We start from the raw sequence: 17,998 nt of genomic DNA on the forward strand, positions 1-17,998 counted from the left end.
GTGCCATCCGGGACTGGGCACGTGACTCGATGACTCAGTGGTCCTCTGCTGTGGAGGAGGAGCTGACTCAGGAGCGACTCTGACGCGCCGTCAGCAGCTCGTGCTCCTCTGAAGTCGGTGCCGACGCGACGGGTCGTCGCACCCTCAGTCGCGCCGCCAGGCCGGCTGTCACTCTGCGGCCTGCTGTGAAGGTGTCCTATGTCCCCAGCCCAGATACAGACCCTGCACCGAGCCAGCACGAGCGGCATGACCACAGGAGCCAAAGGTTACACAGCACTGTGTGCGTCATTCGACGAAGGCTGAGGAAGCAGTTCGGTTCACCGAGCGTGGAGCTGGGACGAGTGTTAGTGAAGAAGCGCTTGCGGTCGCGCGTGGGCGGCCCTCTTACACAGTTAAGCCACCCGTCCGTGTGAGTTAAACGTCACCACTGATCGATCTCCAAACTCACCAATCAAACACCCCGATCCCGCTAATTGAGCCCCAATTACTGCCGGAACTCTGGCGTATCGGCCGGGCGCAGTTCCGTGCTGGTCCCGCCGACAGGGTCGGGAGTTCCGGATGAACAGAGAGGAGCGGCCGGCGGGAAGGTCAGCCGGGTGCACTGTGTGTGGAGGTCAGACACTGACCTCGGGGTCGGCCGCTGGGCGGAGATGGCCTCCGTGCTCCCTCATTACTATCGGCGCGGTGTATCTCGGACCGATTTAATGCGCCCCCGCGGCCCTCCCAGTGACGCAGCTAGGTGCGGTGGGGGGGGGGGGGAAGGGGCAGGCAGCTTCACTGGCACTGATACAAACCGACTGAATAGAACATCTCGACAAACGGCTCCGGTGTTCGGTGGCCAGCAGCCGAGAGCAGGGCCGCAATTGTTAAAATCAAACTAAAACTAGATCGTCGTATCGAGGACGTAGTGGTGCAGTATGCAATTTAACGGTCCGCCCTTCATTGGCTTACATTAAACACAGGGATGATAACACACTCAATGGCAGCCTTAGGTCATAACGAATATCTGGTCGGGGAGACCGGAGGAAAAATCTGTTTGACAGAGTTCCGTGACCACTTTATGCCTAAAAGATAAAAGAAAGGAAGGTAATAATAAGGCCGGTCCCGTAGCTCCGCGTGGTGAGAGCACGCGTTCTCGGTTACAACAGTCCGGGTTCGAAGCGCGACGGGCGCTCGACATTTATGGGCCTCCTGACAGGTATGGCTGCGGTTGGTGGCAGGCCGTAGCCAGGTGAGGTCAGTGAGGGAACCGGCCGTGCGCGGCTATGTGCGCACGTTAAACTTTGGACTCTAAATTCTGCCATAGATCTGCAATTGCGCGGTCGGAGGGTAGAGGGCAGGGTCGCCGTAACAAGCTTCGCTTAGCGGACAGCGGTGGCTCTGTCCTTGTGAATCCTTCCTATCAAAAAGGTTCGGACTAAATTTATTAAAAAAAAAAATAATAATAGAGTAAGATAAGACAGTATATTTGTTTTAATTTTAACAGTCGCTACTCGCTATCGAGACGCATTTAATTAATAGGGAGATATAACAACAATTTCTCAGAGGAACGCATCACTGTTTTTAACTAGGGGGCAAACTTACTTGCATGCCATTGTTGTCAGGAAAAGTCTAACCCGATGTATGGCAAGTTCACTCATTCTATTTAATGATGTCAAAACTCTTAAACCGTCTCCTGTCCTTTTCTACCCCCACCCCCAATATAAAAAGCTTCATTTACCAATTAGCGCCTAGCACTGACCAGTTCGACCACCTGATCTCTGGTGGACGGACGGCCATCCTCTGACCTTTCAAAGACCACGCACAGACCATCAGACGGCCACCCACGGACTGCTCAGACGGTCAACCAGTAGCTTACAATCCTTCACACAATCCATAGCCGTCCTGGCCATACCACATTCGGTGTTATCCGCCCGAGAGACACGCCACAGTACTGAGATTGATGTGTATTTTCGACAGATGACAGTAATGAAGCCGCCACACGCGGCGCACATGTATGATCAGAGCCTCATCTCGGCAGAGGGGTCGTTCGTCCAACAGGTTCGGTGGTAGTCACATGTGTTTAGGCAGTGGGAGCCTTGGGGATGGCGTCACCCTCGGCGCGGTAGCCGTTCTCGTCGGCGGTCCAGGTGATGGTCACGGTCTGGCCCTCGGGGGTCTCGTAGCTGTACGAGCCCTGCATGACGGTGCCGAACTCCTCGCCGATCTGCTTCAGCTGGCCCTGCACATCAGCCTGCAGGAAAGATAGACAAGGTCAGGGCTGCAGGAAGATACCCGATGGTCCGGGAAAAGGTCAGGCTGCAGAAAACACACACGATGACCCGAAAAAAGGGTCAGGGGCGCAAAACAACACACCCGAATGGTCCAGGAAAAGGGTCAGAGCGGCAGATAATTCCATCCGAGGCAAGCACTAAACGTTTTTTTTTTTGTCCGATGCTGAGAGTAGCGGAGACAACGTGTGTTATGCACGGTTGAAATGAAAGTATTCCGACTAACTACGTTTGATAGCATGGGCGAACTCCGATCGCAAATACGCCGATCGTAGCCGGACGGCACGCAAAGCCACGTTGTGCGCTGTGTGTTTGTGTGTGACGTGACTGTCATCGTGTCTGTCTACCCACCTGGATCTTGTTGGCCGTCTCGTACTGGTACTGGAACGAGCCGTCCTCATTGCTAGTGCTGTCCATGCGCAGGATGGCGATGGGCTCCTTCTCGAGGTTATCCAGCTTCTCGGCGGCGGCCACCGCGACCAGGGCGAAGACGAGCAGCTGAGGAGGTCAGGTCGGGTCAGTTACATGCAGTTAGAGACAGGTAGAGGCCAGTGCGACCAGGGCGAAGACGAGCAGCTGTGGAACTCAAGTAAGTCACGAACAGCTACAGTTATGGTTGTAGCCAGAGTTGAAGTCACTGTCTTTTTTCTTAACTCGTATGGTATCTTTGTGGCTATTGTAATTACACAGGAAGAAATCAAATAAAACGTGCTAAAATAAAGAGCAAAATGCACGAAGTGTTATCGGGAAACGGAGAAGCTGTATTAGATTGTTTAATGTTTATGGTCTAACAAAGCCATTTGACGTAGTGTGGGGACCAACGAGCGAACGCTGGTTACGAAAGTGACCGCCATTGTTTAACACTTCAAGTGCGCACTGCGCGACCTTCCATCCTACCCGTGCTGTCATTAAATTGGCTCTCGGCTCGGAAAAGCTAACAGTGCGGGATGTTTTGTCATCCTGTTCGACCTTCTCAGGCATCTGTTGTTTACTCTCCGTCACGGACGGTCAGGCCATCTGCAGCTGTAACTAGCAATCACGGCTCGATAATAGTGGGAGAGAATGGTAACGCAAGGGCGCGTCTGCCTTTTTTGTGGCAGAAGCTCAGGGGTTCCGTTCTTTGTTTCGTGAGCTATGTGCAAGTGATGTGCTCACTGTACAGCCTACAAATAGGACGGTCCAGGTGCATTTCAGTCGACTATTTTAATTCGTTTTACTCCTAGGGGAGCGGGCGACAGGCTGGAAACCGGTAAGGCTCGTGAGCCCACTGCATGATTACCTACCATTGTTTATTGTTACGATTGCTATGATAAGAATTTAGAATCTATCGCTGTCTTATTCTGAAATGTTTATGTAACATTGGATTGCTGATTAAATTTGTAATCTGGCACGAAAAATGTTGCAAGAGGGTATATTTCTAAAGGCTTTAACCAAGCCTTAGACGCCAGAGGCGTTACAAATGTTTGCATGTATTGAGTCTTCTTGAAATTGTTTTGTTCACTGATTTGCTGTTCGAGCAAATAGTTGCGCAAAAGCAAGTCTTATATGCCTTTTATAATTGACATTTGGAGTAGTGAGGCTAATTTCCGATTATTGGAAAGCCGAAGCAAAAATAAATTTCGAGCAAACGAATATAAAAATGATAAAAGAGAGCGAGCTTTGAGCATAAGAAATTAAGGAAAAAACATGTTTCAACAAATACAGAGCATTTGGTACATTGTCGATGATTTGCAAATAAGAAAACACATTATACTTAAATACCAAATACCAAATGAGTAGGTATTGGTTTGGTTTGGTATCAATACCAATTCTATAGTTGCCAGTTGATATCCGATTGACGGGGGAATAGTCTGACTGCTGTAAGTGAGAGACTGTCACCTTAGGTGACCACGGAGAAGAGCACTCACCAGCTTCATGGCGATGTGACGTGGGGCGCTGGGGCAGCTTCACAGGTGACTGTGCCATCTGCCCGGCTGGCGCACCTTTTATACGACGGCCCGAGGACGGACAAGGCCGCCACATCTTCAGCCGGCGGCGACACGGCGAGGTGGGCCGACAGAGACAGACGGCGGGCGCCGAGAGACAGGACACAGACAGACAGACAGACGGCGGGCGCCGAGAGACAGGACAGAGACAGACAGACTGACAGACAAACCAGACAGACAGTGGGCGCCCCGACACGGCGAGGTGCCCCGACAGAAACAGACGGCGCGGCGGGCGCCGAGAGACCGGACAGGTAGGTAGGTATACGGCGCACAGGATACAGACAGACAGACCGGACAGACTTACCAGACAGACGGCGGGTGCCCCGACACCGACAGACGACGAGGTGGGCTGACATAGACGGAATGTGGGCGCAGGGACAGGTGGGCCCGGCAAACAACCGGACAGTCGGGCTCGCGACAAACAGGACGATGGGCGCCTCGACACAGACGGGCGGGCGCCCTTGATCAGACAGACGGCATGGACGCCGGTGACATCTGAATTCCGAAGCCTGGATGCCCTAAAATCCTATATCATCACAGCACATCACATCGGACAGACGGCAGGCTCCCCTGACCAGACAAATGGCGGCGGGCTCCCCGACCAGACAACGACGGGCTCCCCGACCAGACAAACGACGGATGTCTCGGTTCGAGACAGCGACACGATGCTGCGGTGGGCGTCACGGCATACAGACGTCCCGGACCATACAGGACAGACTGGCGCGGAGCGACCGGACAGGCTCTTCTTACTTTACATTTAACGATCACGTCTCACACAAGTTACGAGTTGAAATATTTATGGAAAGAAACAACGTGGTTGCAAACTTGCATGGTATGCCCTAACCACCTACCATCTCACAGATGTTAGGTATACGGCCTGCATAACAAGTCGAGCTGCCTAGCCAACCCATCCCCAGCCTGCTCTGAATATAATGAAATGCTAGTCGAGGGAGCTGTCCTCGCCTAATGTAGTCTGGGATCTGGCGGATCCGGCTGGAGTGGCCTGTTCATGCCATCATTGACCATGGACGTGTATAATGTAGATGACCACTCAACGATCGCCTCATGTTCACCTCCACCCGTTCTGCACCAAGGCCGCACCAAAGGTGCATCTCGGCACCCCGATGCAGGTGGGATTCCGCACCCAGAGCGACATCGTCTGATGTATTATTCAGCATGCTGAAGCGCCGAACACTATCATTCCCGGAGAGCCTGCTGTGATAAGTGAAACGAATGTCTGTCATCAAATCGACGAGCAAAGAAACGGGCGTTGTCTGTCATCATATCGACGAGCAAAGAAACGGGCGTACTTGCCGCTGTACCAGCAAAACATGCCGCGGCTGGATCCGACTGGCGCAGTTTCTGTATGCCGTTCATGTAGACACGTTTAGAGGGCGAGGACGCTTCTCCGTGGTCCTCGCTGTCGGTCAGCAGAGCCACTAGCGACTGGTCACATTAATCAGCTGAGAGGTCAGGTCGGGGCCGCCCGCTGACCGCCCTACCCCCCCCCCCCCCTCCCCCTCCTCCGCCCCACTGTCCGCAGTGATCACCTGTTCAGGGACGGGACAGAGACTGAGGCGGTCTGCCTGGCATCCGACCAACAGTTAATGGAGTGACTGTTCGTTTACGAAGTTGGTGCCATGTGCCCGAAAGAAGTCATTTCTGGTGTTTCACCTGCCATGGAATCTAATACTATCTGCGAAAAATATCAATTCACTGTGGAAAATATGAAGAATTCATGAGCAAAAGGCTTTCTTTCAGTCTATTTAAAACGATCGCAGGCTTTGTACAACACGAAGCAAAAAACCTACAAGTCTATTTTCAATAGCTCTGGTAGCATGCCTAATCAGTTTCTAACAACGTCACCGTTTAGGGAATTTTCTGTCCCAGTCTATAACAAACATGATGTCGGCGTGACTGGTAAAACGTGAAGAGCACGCACGAAAAGGAGAGATTCCGTGGCCGTCCACAGCAGCCTTTCAAAGGAAGGTCGCGCCTGGTGATATATGCTACGTCAGCTGCATCATGCTAGTGAGTAGTGACCAGTAACCCAGTGATGACTGCGACCTTGACCGAAGAGGTGTGACAGATTACGTACAGACAGACATCGGGGGATGGTTAGAACTGTGAGAGGGGGTGAGAAAGAGAGATAGAATGAGAGAGAGAGAGAGAGGGAGAGAGAGAGAGAGAGAAAGAGGGAGAGAAAGAGAGATACAGAGAGAGACAGAGATAGAGACAGACAGAGAGCGAGAGGGAGAGAGAGAGAGAGAGAGAGAGAGATGGAGAGAGAGAGAGAGAGAGAGAGAGAGAGAGAGAGAGAGAGAGAGAGAGAGAGAGAGAGAGAGAGAGAGAGAGAGAGAGAGATAGTGTGTGTGAGAGAGAGAGAGAGAGAGAGAGAGAGAGAGAGAGAGAGAGAGAGAGAGAGAGAGAGAGGGAGAGAAAGAGAGAGAAAGAGAGAGACAGAGATAGAGACATACAGAGAGCGAGAGGGAGAGAGAGAGAGAGAGAGAGAGGGGGAGAGAGAGAGAGGGGGGAGAGAGAGAGAGAGAGAGAGAGGGAGAGAAAGAGAGAGAAAGAGAGAGACAGAGATAGAGACATACAGAGAGCGAGAGGGAGAGAGAGAGAGAGAGAGAGGGGGGGAGAGAGAGAGAGGGGGGAGAGAGAGAGAGAGGGGGTGGTGACTGGTGAAGGAGGGAGTCTGCACGTCCAGGCTATCAGACAACAAGCAGCCTATCACACATACCTATCCCTCGTCTCCCTGACAAACTGGTGCCGTTGGGCCGTACATTTGCATGTTGAACAGTCGCATGAATTGTGCATGGCGCCGCCAGAACAGGCTGACCTATACACAGCTGGCTGTGTGCCACGGCAGGTGATGCAATAATACCGACAACTATCAAAGCATGTGGCGCCTATCGAATACAATGAGCCGGCTACTGTTGAATATCGCTGCTTAGCATACGAGAGCAGAGGCTAAGAAACGAATCGATGGACGAATGAGATCAATAACAGCCGTTTTCACGAAGCGTTATCTGGCGAATGCACCAAACTTGACCTGAAATGTGTATATTAAGCCTTCTTTCCAACAAGTAGGTAAATAATTATCAAGTTTTATTATCATTATTAAATCACCAAGTTTATGTAATGAGGAACTTTTGATTTTTCTCGTTTTTACAAAACTGAAGTTTCTGATCGAATTGCAATTTGTAGGTATGTTATTACGGAGCGAGCGAAGCGAGCGTAGTCTTTCCTTAGATTAACGGAAATTTCTGAGAATGAGCGGCCGGCCGTGGTCACGCTTTTGCGAGGCTTATATCTCAGCAACCACTTGACCGATTTACATGCGGTAATTTTTGTAGGATAGCTTCATTCCTTCTACCAAGTATTGGACTATTCCCGATGCATGTGGGTGACCCCTTATGCACGTGCCACTTGCAAAACGAAGAGGTGTCCGTTTTGTAATTGTTGCAATATCTCGGTAACTACTTGGCCGATTGCGCTGAAAGTTGGCATGTAGGTAGGCACCCACTAGGCACTGCATATCCATGTGCCAGAGTTGGGGCGCTGCTGCACGTGCGCACGTGCAGGGGTCGATTCCAGATCTCGAGAACGGCTGGACCGATGGCGCTCAAATTTGGCACATGGTTAGGGACCGGTTAGTAGGGTGCCGTGCAAAAGTCAGTTGGGCCCCATTTTGCACGTGCGCACGTGCAGGGTGCATAGGCGCGGGAGCCGGGGGGGCAGTGGGGGCAGCTTGCCCCCCCCCCCCACTCTGGGGCCGTGGGGGCGGTGCCCCCACAGCTTTGAGACGGAATACCACACTTTTTTTGCAAATGTTTTCTTTTTTTTGTTGAAAAAGCCGAGGGGTGAAAAATAAGTGGCCTAAAACCGGTGAGAAAACTAGATTTGGGGGTACCCTAGGTTGATCTCTATTATGGTGTGCCTCCCCCCCCCCCCAGTCGGAAAGTAGTTCCCGCGCCCCTGGCAGGGTGCCGCTTCCAGATCTCGAGAACGGCTGGGCCGATTGTGCTCAAATTTGGCATATCGCTAGAGACCGGTTAGTAGGGTGCCGTGCACAAGTCAGTTGGAGGTACTCCCTCGCAATTTCGCACGTGCAAGGCCCACCCTCTCGCTCGCTCCGTTAGTCGCCCCAAAAGGCGTTATACTGGTTATTGTTGTTCTCTGCTTTTTTGTTTTAACTTTTGTCTGATTCTTCCTGATAATTTTAATAAAAAAAAACTGAATGTAATGAAGTGAATCAGCCGCAGTGAACTTCGTCCGGACATTGCACTGGACGCAGCCTGATTCTGAGTCCGTTTGTTACGGAGCGAGCGAAGCGAGCGGAGTCTTACGTAGAATAACGGAAATTTCTGAGTATGAGCGGCCGGCCGGCCGGCCGTGGTCACGATTCTGCGAGGCTTATATCTCAGCAACCACTTGACCGATTTACACGCGGTAATTTTTGTAGGGTAGCTTCATTCCTTCTACCAAGTATTGGACTATTCCCGATGCATGTGGATGACCCCTTATGCACGTGCCACGTGCAAAACGAAGAGGTGTCACTTTTGTAATTGTTGCAATATCTCGGTAACTGCTTGGCCGATTGCGCTGAAAGTTGGCATGTAGATAGGCACCCACTAGGCGATGCACATCCATGTGCCAGAGTTGGGGTGCTGCTGCACGTGCGCACGTGCAGGGGTCGATTCCAGATCTCGAGAACGGCTGGACCGATGGCGCTCAAATTTGGTACATGGTTAGGGACCGGTTAGTAGGGTGCCGTGCAAAAGTCAGTTGGGACCCATTTTGCACGTGCGCACGCGCAGGGTGCCGCTTCCAGATCTCGAGAACGGCTGGGCCGATTGTGCTCAAATTTGGCACATCGCTAGAGACCGGTTAGTAGGGTGCCGTGCACAAGTCAGCTGGAGGTACCCCCTCGAAATTTCGCACGTGCAAGGGTCACCCTCTCGGTCGCTCCGTTAGTCGCCCCAAAAGGCGTTATACTGGTATTGTATGCAGTTGAATATAAATACTAACCTTTGCTGGCTAAATAGTACAATATATGCGTCACAATTGTTGCAAGGTGCCTGCCACTGTATAGAATCATAGATGCACGTCGTCTGGAGTCTGTGGGCCAGCGTCTGCAGCTGCAGGAAGCTGGGATGAGAAGTGGGATTATTGGCTGAAATGGTAAGTTTGTACGCAGCCGAGAAGGTTTATTCTATTTGGTACTCTACCGTTGTTCCTCTGCTTGGTGTTACCGCGCATTGTCTGTTGGCTTTCAAATGGAGAGAGGATACGGTTCACGCGATGTAAATGCATCTCCCATCGGAATATCGTCTGTGAATGCTGGTGCGTGATTTCCCTATCAGGGCAGAGGACAGACGTCTGAAAGGGACGTGATCCGACCGACCGAGGTCAAGGTCGAGAAAATGGTGTCTGCCATTAGGTCCGGCCTTTTCACCTATCTGCTGTAATTACTACAAATACAGCAGACCTGCATGCATATGAGTGCATGTTATCATATGCCTACCGGGAATTCTAATGTGTTCCAGTTTTGCCTGTCTCATTCGAGGGCCAGCTCGTCAGGTAGAGACGTTCGCTGGCTCAGTTGTATGCCGGCTACAGCTGCGCCCATTGCCTGTCACCAGCCTGTCCGGCGTCCGCACTGTATAATAGAGGTCGCTCCAGCGAGCCCGGGGGTCTCTCTAGCTCGGTAATCTGTGGCTAGGCTGGGTTTGAGTGGCGCGGCACTGGGACCGCCTCCGCAGAGCAGTTACGTCACATTACCCACGTAATCCGTTAGACCACACATGACGTCGTGTGACCTCTGTGAGGTGCTTCAGTCTGGTGCTAGAAATGTGACACGTCTTTCGGGTGACCCGGGGTGTCACTTGTCAGTGATGTCACACTGATTGTTTCATTAAACTTTGAAGTGTTCCTGCAAGGTGCCAGTTGTGCTCACACTGAGTGTCCTTAGGGTTTCAGAGGACACTCGCCGTGTCGCTGATGTGTCACTAGCGGAAGTGGTGTCACACATCCTTTTACTGAGGTGTCATAGGAGTGACACACCGTGTCACTAAGCTGTCCCTGAGGTGTCAGTCGTTAGTGCTGTGATCGGTATGCTTTGTCACTGAGTGTCGATGGAATTCCGATAGGAGTCGGAATGAAAATGTGTCTGCATCAGTATCTAAATAGGTTGGTCTTGTCTGAAATGAAGCTCTGAGATAATTGACTGATTTTAGTGTCACCATGCCCTTCTCTCGGTTTCCCATACAGAAGCGGCTAAAATTGATCTACCGCCACCGTTACTTTATAGGTATTTGGTTATGTCACCATCCAGGTGAATTGCGGATTGGTGAATGGGATCAAGGATGTCGATGAAACATGCGTTTATTGTAGCAGCTGTAGCTGGGCTGTGGCACGTCATTTAGCTGGCAGGTGTTCAGAGACCGTCGGAAGTAGGTATCTAAATTCGTTCAAACAAACGTCAGGCGCCGAGTTAAAATTAAAATGGACTGTTGTAAATAATGTAGGCGACATCTAGCGGCAGGCATTGAATTAGCTTGGGAGACATCTAGCGGCAGGCATTGAATTAGCATTCATTCGAGTTCGTGTCGTGGGGCGGTGCGGTCGCCGGTCACGACCAAGGTCACGACAGTGTCGAGGTATATAGGGCCTTGGTCGAGGCCAGAGTATATTGAGTGTGTCGAGGCCTTGGTGTCGAACCATTTTTTCGTCGTTGGTTTTCGTCGGTCCCTCGGGACGAGCTGAGCAATAACGCACCTATCGTTCGTCGTTATCTGTATTGGACGTCAAACCCAATACACTCTGGAAGCCGAAATTATGTGTGAAGTTGAAGTGCGGTGGTTGTGCGCCGGTGATGGCCGCAGAAAATATAAGCACACGTGGTGAGGCAAGCTGAGCCGGTCGTTTCGTTACATTGGTGCCGAAACCCGGGACGTCCGAGCAGCTGGCAGGAGCCAGCCTCACAAGGATGTTCGACCGGCTGGGAGGAACCAGCCTCTCAGGGACTGTGTGAGACAGGCGCGGACTCCATCTGGAGCCGCTCTGACTGCATCATCAGGGGTATGTATATTTTGTGGAAAGGCACACAGGTCAGTGGAGTGTCATGAGCTCCTCAAGCTCTCAGTTTCGCAGAGACATGACTTGATTAAGCAGTCTGGGGCATGTTTTCGCTGCTTGTCCGGGTCACACCGGGCGAGGGAGTGCCAGTCAAAGTGTGAGCTGTGTGGCGGTGGCCACCACAAGCTGTGTTGTTTTTCGAAGGGGAAGACTAGTCAGGGGAGGGTAGCAGAGCCCCCTGGTGTGTCAAGCTCTACTAGTCCTAAGGTTTCAGAGACTCGTGTGTCTCTGTCGTGTAACAGTGGTGATGATCAATGTGTTGTGCTCCCCACTGCTCGAGTGTTGGTACATGGAGCGCATGGCTCAGTCCTAGCGACTTTGTTGTTCGACACAGGGTCAGACAGAACTTATGTGTCGGAAGAGTTGGTGAAAAAGGTGGGCGCTACATGGCTCGGCTCTGAGTCTGTCTCGTATGCAGCCTTTGGTGGGGGAAAATCCACTTGTGAGAGGGCTGTGAGGGGGCTCCGTGTGAGTGGAGCCAACTTGTCCAAACCTGTGGATTGTTTGCTGACTGCTGTGGAAGTACCAGTGATCTGTTCCCCCCTGCAGCGACCCAGAGTCCCTCGGACAGCCCTCGCCTCTTTCGTAGGGGTTGAGTTGGCTGACAGCTATAGTGAGAACCGCGAGATGTCTGTGGATATATTGGTCGGTCTTGACGTGTACTGGAGTCTTGTACAGCAGGGCTTCATTCGATGTTCAGAAGGGTCACTAGTAGCCCAGGAGACCTCACTGGGTTGGATCGTGTCTGGCGTGACCTCCTCTGGACTCTGTGCTGCAGGCAGTACATCGTGCCAGTTGCTGACTCTTGGTGATCTGCACGAGGACGCCGTCCGTAACCTATGGAGTCTGGAAGGCGTCGGCATCCGTTCTGATGAGGAGCCGGCCAGTTCGAAGGTGTTGGAGGATTTCGAGTCCTCAGTCAGCTTCAGCGATGGCAGGTATGAGGTCGCACTGCCTTGGAAGCAGGGTGACCATGCCCCTGAGCTTCAGAGTAACCTTCCGGTCGCGAGGTGCCGCCTCAGGAGTTTGACTCGAAAACTTGATAGAGATCCCGACCTTCGCTCTAAATATGATGCTGTGCTGAGTGAATTGGAGGAGTCTGGGATGATCGAGGAGGTCCCGAGTGAGGAGATTGTGGTCTCTCACCCCACATTCTATCTCCCTCACCATCCGGTGGTGAAGGAGAGCAGTGAAACCACGAAGGTCCGCCCCGTGTTTGACGCTTCCGCGTGTGGTCCGAACGGTGTCAGTCTAAATGACTGCTTGGAGGTGGGTCCCTGTTTGATGCCTAACCTGGTCGATGTCCTACTAAGGTTTCGGCGCTGGCGTTATGCCGTGACAGCGGATATCGTCAAAGCCTTTCTCCAGATTGGACTTCGGAGAGAAGATCGAGACGTGCATCGCTTCATCTGGCTCTGCGGCGGCAGAGAACGGGTGATGAGAGTGACCAGGGTCAGCTTCGGGACGTGCAGCAGTCCCTTTCTTCTGAACGCGACCCTCCGTCATCACCTCGCCAGGTATGACGCGTCACGTGCGGTGACCGAGATGCAGTCTAACTTCTATGTCGATGACTTTCTGTCAGGGGCGGACTCTGAGGAGGAAGCCCGTAGTCTCCTTTCGGAGGCTCAGTCTGTCGTGGCTGATGCTGGCATGTGTCTGGCCAAATGCAGGTCAAACAGCACTCTGCTGTTCGACAATGCTGTGTCTGGTGGGGAAGGCCAGAGCATCAAAGTGCTGGGGCTAAGTTGGATTCCGAAGGAGGACGTGTTCATGTTCGAAGGTGTTTCGATTCCTGACGATGTCGTGCCGACCAAACGTGTAGTATTGAGCTTTATGGCCAGACTTTTCGACCCTCTGGGGTTTCTAACTCCATTCACCATGGTGGCTAAGTGCCTATTCCAAACATTGTGGCAGCAGGGGCTGCAGTGGGATGAGTTGTTGCCCGCTGAAAGTCACTCAGTCTTCACCAGATGGTTAGATGGTCTGGAGACGCTAAAGCAGTTCAAAGTCCCTCGCTCCTACTCAGTCGAGGGCTGGAGTGGCGCAGAGGCGGGGGCGGAGCTACATGCTTTCGGCGACGCCTCCCCGAGTGGGTACGGTGCTACAGTGTACCTCCGTTCCCCGCTGTCAGATGGCTCGCACAGTGTCACACTGGTGATGACGAAGGGCAGAGTGGCGCCGGTGAAGACAGTGAGTCTGCCGAGATTAGAGCTGTTAGGCAGCCTTCTCGCCGCTCGACTGGTGACTCATGTCCGCCGCGCTCTGTGTCTGCCAGACAGCACAGTTTGTAAGTGCTGGACTGATTCCATGGTCGCCCTTGGGTGGATACGAGGTGATCCCCAAAGATGGAAGCAGTTCGTGCGTAACCGAGTGATCGAGATTCACAGTTTGACCAGCCCTGCCGACTGGGAGTTCGTGCCGGGGGAGGACAATCCGTCAGACCTGACGACTCGAGGCGTATCGGCGGAGCAGCTGCTCGCGTCTGATGTGTGGCTGGTGGGGCCTGCCTGGCTGTCGGAGACCGCGGGTCACCCCCCACGACAGATCGAGTCGAAGGTGAGCGAGACTCCGGTCGACGAGGCCGTTCTGGTATCGGCTCCGGGTCCGGCCGAGTCTCCTCGGGAGACCGCGGCGTGTGACAGCGCCGGCGGCGCGGGAGGCGCGCGCTATCTCGGCGAGGCGCTGCTGCCCTCCGGTGAATCTTCGCCGGACAGAGATCTCGTTTCATCTGATTTTGTCAGGGGAGAAATGTTGAAAGAGTCTGAGGAAATCAGCAATGTTAGTTTGTTTGTGACTCAACCTGAGCGCGTCTTTCCGGTAGAGCGCTGGGGAAAGTTTTCAAAGGCGGTGCGAGTCGTAGCATGGGTGCGTCGCTTCATTGAAAACTGTCGCTGCCCTCAGCAGAGGTCCAGGCGTCATGAGTTGTCCTCCATCGAGTTGGCTGAGGCCAAGCGCGAGCTGCTGCGTCAGGAGCAGCGGAGCGAGTTTCACGAGGAGTGGACCGCTCTGGAGAAGGGTAAGAAAGTGTCAAAGGGCTCCAGCATTTTCCGATTGGCCCCCTTCGTGGGTGACGATGGTCTGCTGAGAATGGGCAGTAGGCTACAAATGTCTGACCTACAGTACGAGGAGAAGTACCCAGTGTTGTTACCCAGAGGCCATTTGTCCGAGCTTTTGGTCAGAGAACAACACCTCCTACTGAGTCATGCTGGTGTGAACACGATGGTAGCCACGCTCAGAGGGGCCTATTTTATATTGGGTCTGCGCTGCCTCGCAAAACGTGTGAAACGTGGCTGTGTGTCGTGCCAGCGGCACGACTCGCAGCCGTGTAATGAGGAGGCGGCTCCCTTGCCGGACTGTAGAGTGACCGAGTCGCCGCCATTCACAGTTACTGGTGTGGATTTCGCTGGGCCGATTTTCAGTGTCGATTTCCCGCGCAAAAAGTTTTATGTGTGTTTGTTTACGTGTGCCGTCACACGCGCGGTACATCTTGAAATGACTGAGGCTTTGTCATTGGTAGAGTTTATGATGGCGCTGAGACGATTCTCGGCGAGGCGCGGTGTTCCCAGAGTCGTTTACTCGGACAACGCGCCGACTTTCAAGGGGGCTGACGCACAGCTGCAGCGTTTCTTTGGACACCTGGCTCCGGAGTGGAGATTTATCACCCCTCACTCGCCGTGGTGGGGCGGGTGGTGGGAACGCCTCGTGCGATCCGTGAAGTCAGGACTCCGTAAGACACTTGGGACACGGTGTCTCTCACGGACAGAGCTTGAAACAGTCCTTTTCGAGATAGAGTGCTGCATAAACTCTCGCCCTCTAACCTTCGTCGGTGACGGGCTCGAAGCAGCACCACCCCTGACGCCCTCTCACTTCCTGACTGGCAGAGGGACGGGTTTTCCCGCACGGGTCTTGGAAGACCCGGGTTCTGTGAATCCCAGAGAGCTATCAGAGAGAGCTCGTGTGCGTGAGAAGCGGCTCAACAAGTTCTGGTCGGTCTGGTCATCAGAATATCTCCGCTCACTGCCGCCAGTTGTCGGTAAGTTCCGGACTCGGGGCAGGTTAGCAGTCGGATCGCTTGTCCTGCTTCGGGAAGACAAGGTGCCCAGGATGAGGTGGGTTCACGGAGTAGTGACGAAGCTTCACATGGGGAGGGACGGGCGAGTGAGATCAGTCGAGGTGCGGACCTCGTCAGGGCTGAAAACTCGTCCTATCCAACGCCTGCACGATTTGGAGGTGCAGTGATACTGGCAGCAGGGCGGGACCGATCACTGTCTTCAGCATTTACTAAGTGCGGTGGTGACGTATATGTGTCCATTCTGTGTTTGGTCCGGTGTCGCCTGTGACTGGTGGTTCCTTTGTTTATATCGGGCTTGGAGTAAAGTCCGTGAGTGTAGAACCAAATTTGGTTTGCTTGAGATTATACTCGTTCGGGTCAAATGTAGCGCCCACAGGCTAAGCAGGTACTCTAGTTGGACTTGCGTATTGTGTTAAGTTGTCTGCCTCGCCTGCGAGAACTCGTGCTGAATGGCACTTAAGACGTGTTTCGTTGAAGGTTAGCGTTTGAGATACATTGTCGCTCTTGGAGGTAGAGTGTCACTAGCGTATAATTTCACGTATTAGCCGCCAGTAGTCGGATTACTTGGCGTTTAGACCTGAACTGTCTGTGTACCTATCATGTTAGTTAGTTCGCGGTCGATATCCATATGTTGTAGTGTACGTTAACAGCGGCGTATTTAGAAAATCGCGAAGGGGGGGGCCAAGGGTTTGGAGGGCGCCACCTCACCCAAGGAGGGCGCCATACGGTCGCGAGATAAAAAATCGCTCAGTGGGGGTTGGGGGGTTGGGAGGCGTTTTTTACCATGCCACCAGTTTTTTTTTTTTGCGTAACCTCGTATAGGTCGTGCTGCATTGATTTTGCATCGTGTGTATTCTTTATACTCCAGGTCACAAAAGGTCAAGTGTTCTTGAAATGCTGCGCCGAAGGCGCGCGAAATTTTTGAAAACAACCTTTTCCTCCGCTTTTTAGGCACGCCTTTTATACGATCACTGTTCAAAGCTCCTCTCGCTCTTTTACCAAATTTGAAGGTGTAAAAAATACCAAAGGTTTGGTCGGGCCGCTGCCACACAAACTGTACAGAAAGCTTGGCTCATGGGTGTCGATGTATAAAAGTTTATTGGCGGTGGCATATCTACGCACCAGATCACCGTATCGGATTGATACCGGAGCGCGAGATGCGTAAACATCATCCAAATTACCTCAGACCAGCCTTCATAGCCTTCTCACAGATGCATACAGTGTACCCACATAACCAGTTTCAATCACCGAAACTTCAGATGCCTGCTGTTGCGCCCGAACCTGTTGACAATACTTAATCGTAATCCATATAGATGCCATGATGCACGTAAAGTAGGATCAATCCGTTAAGACCAAAGACGTGTTTTATGCATCGTAGAGCGTAGATAGTTTTGGTAGGTACAGATACTTCATTCATTGTGCTGAATGCACGTTCATTTGTGGCAGTTTTCACAGGCAAGACATCAACTATGTGCAATAGAACGACTAAGTTGAAAAACATGCCAAAGGAGTAAATAAATGATAGGAGGGCAGCGATCAACGGATGTTGCCAATAGGTAGAAGGGCTGCGATCCACAGGAGGGCACTAATAGGTAGAAGAGCCCCGATCAACATCCCGAGTTTCGACAGTAGGGCACCGATAGGTAGGAGGTTGGCGAGCAGCAGGAGGGCGCCAATGGATAGAAGGGCAGCGATCAACAGGAGGGCACCAATAGGTAGGAGGGCGCCGATCAACAATCAACAGGAGGGCGCCACCAGGTAAGAGGGTGGCGAGGAACAGGAGAGCACCAATAGGAGGGTGGCGATCAACAAGAGGTCGCCAATAGGTGGGAAGGCGGTCATCAACTGGAAGTCGCCAATGAGCGGAAGGGTGACGATTAAAATGGGGGTGGCAATGGTGAGGAGGGCGCCTTTGCTCAAGAGGATGACACGAACAGGAGGGCGTCTGTGCGGAGGGCGCTGGTCAACAGGAAGGTGCCAGTGGATAGGAGGGCGGTGATCAACAGGAGGGTGCCAGTGGTTAGGAGGGCGGCGATCTACACGAGGGCGCCAATAGGAGAAGGGCCCCGATTAACATTCAACAGGAAGGACTAGGGAACCAATAGGTAGGAGGGCGGCACTGAACAAGAGGGTGCCAAAAGGGAGAAAGGCGGCCTTCAAAATTTCACATCATAGGTAGGAGAGCGCCAATAATTATGAGGACGCCGATCAGCAGAAGGGCGGCAATGTGTAGCAGGGTGGCGACCTACAGGAGGGCGCCTTCGGGTGAGAGGGCGCTTATTTACAGGACAGCGGCTTACATAGGCGACCACCGTTACGCTTAGAGAGCTACAGCCTACAAATGTGGTTGGAGGGCGCCCGAGGGAGCCCTCCAACCGTATTTGGAGGGCGTATTTGGAATGGGCGTCCTCCGAGGGCGCCCTCCATCCGTATTTTCCCTGTAAACACATTCGCGATTGGAGGGCGCCCTCCAGTCGCGATTGTTTTTCGATTCGATTATATCACAATTGCATTTGCGATTGGAGGGC

At 52.7% G+C, this 17,998-nt stretch overlaps 1 protein-coding gene across 1 annotated transcript; it reads right to left on the reverse strand.

Moving 5' to 3' along the window:
• Positions 1-1,931: 1,931 nt before the first annotated feature.
• LOC122394336 (larval cuticle protein 16/17-like) lies at positions 1,932-5,237 on the reverse strand. Its single transcript, XM_043391140.1, has 3 exons — positions 4,178-5,237; positions 2,622-2,768; positions 1,932-2,233 (listed from the first exon to the last, which is right to left on the reverse strand). The coding sequence occupies exons 1-3, from the start codon at positions 4,184-4,186 to the stop codon at positions 2,063-2,065; spliced, it is 327 nt and encodes a 108-aa protein (XP_043247075.1). The 5' UTR covers positions 4,187-5,237; the 3' UTR covers positions 1,932-2,062.
• Between the last annotated feature and the right edge of the window lie 12,761 nt (positions 5,238-17,998).

This window comes from Amphibalanus amphitrite, unplaced genomic scaffold (assembly GCF_019059575.1).
Source record: "Amphibalanus amphitrite isolate SeventyFive unplaced genomic scaffold, NRLGWU_Aamphi_draft 000585F_arrow, whole genome shotgun sequence".
Lineage (NCBI taxonomy): Eukaryota > Metazoa > Arthropoda > Thecostraca > Balanomorpha > Balanidae > Amphibalanus > Amphibalanus amphitrite.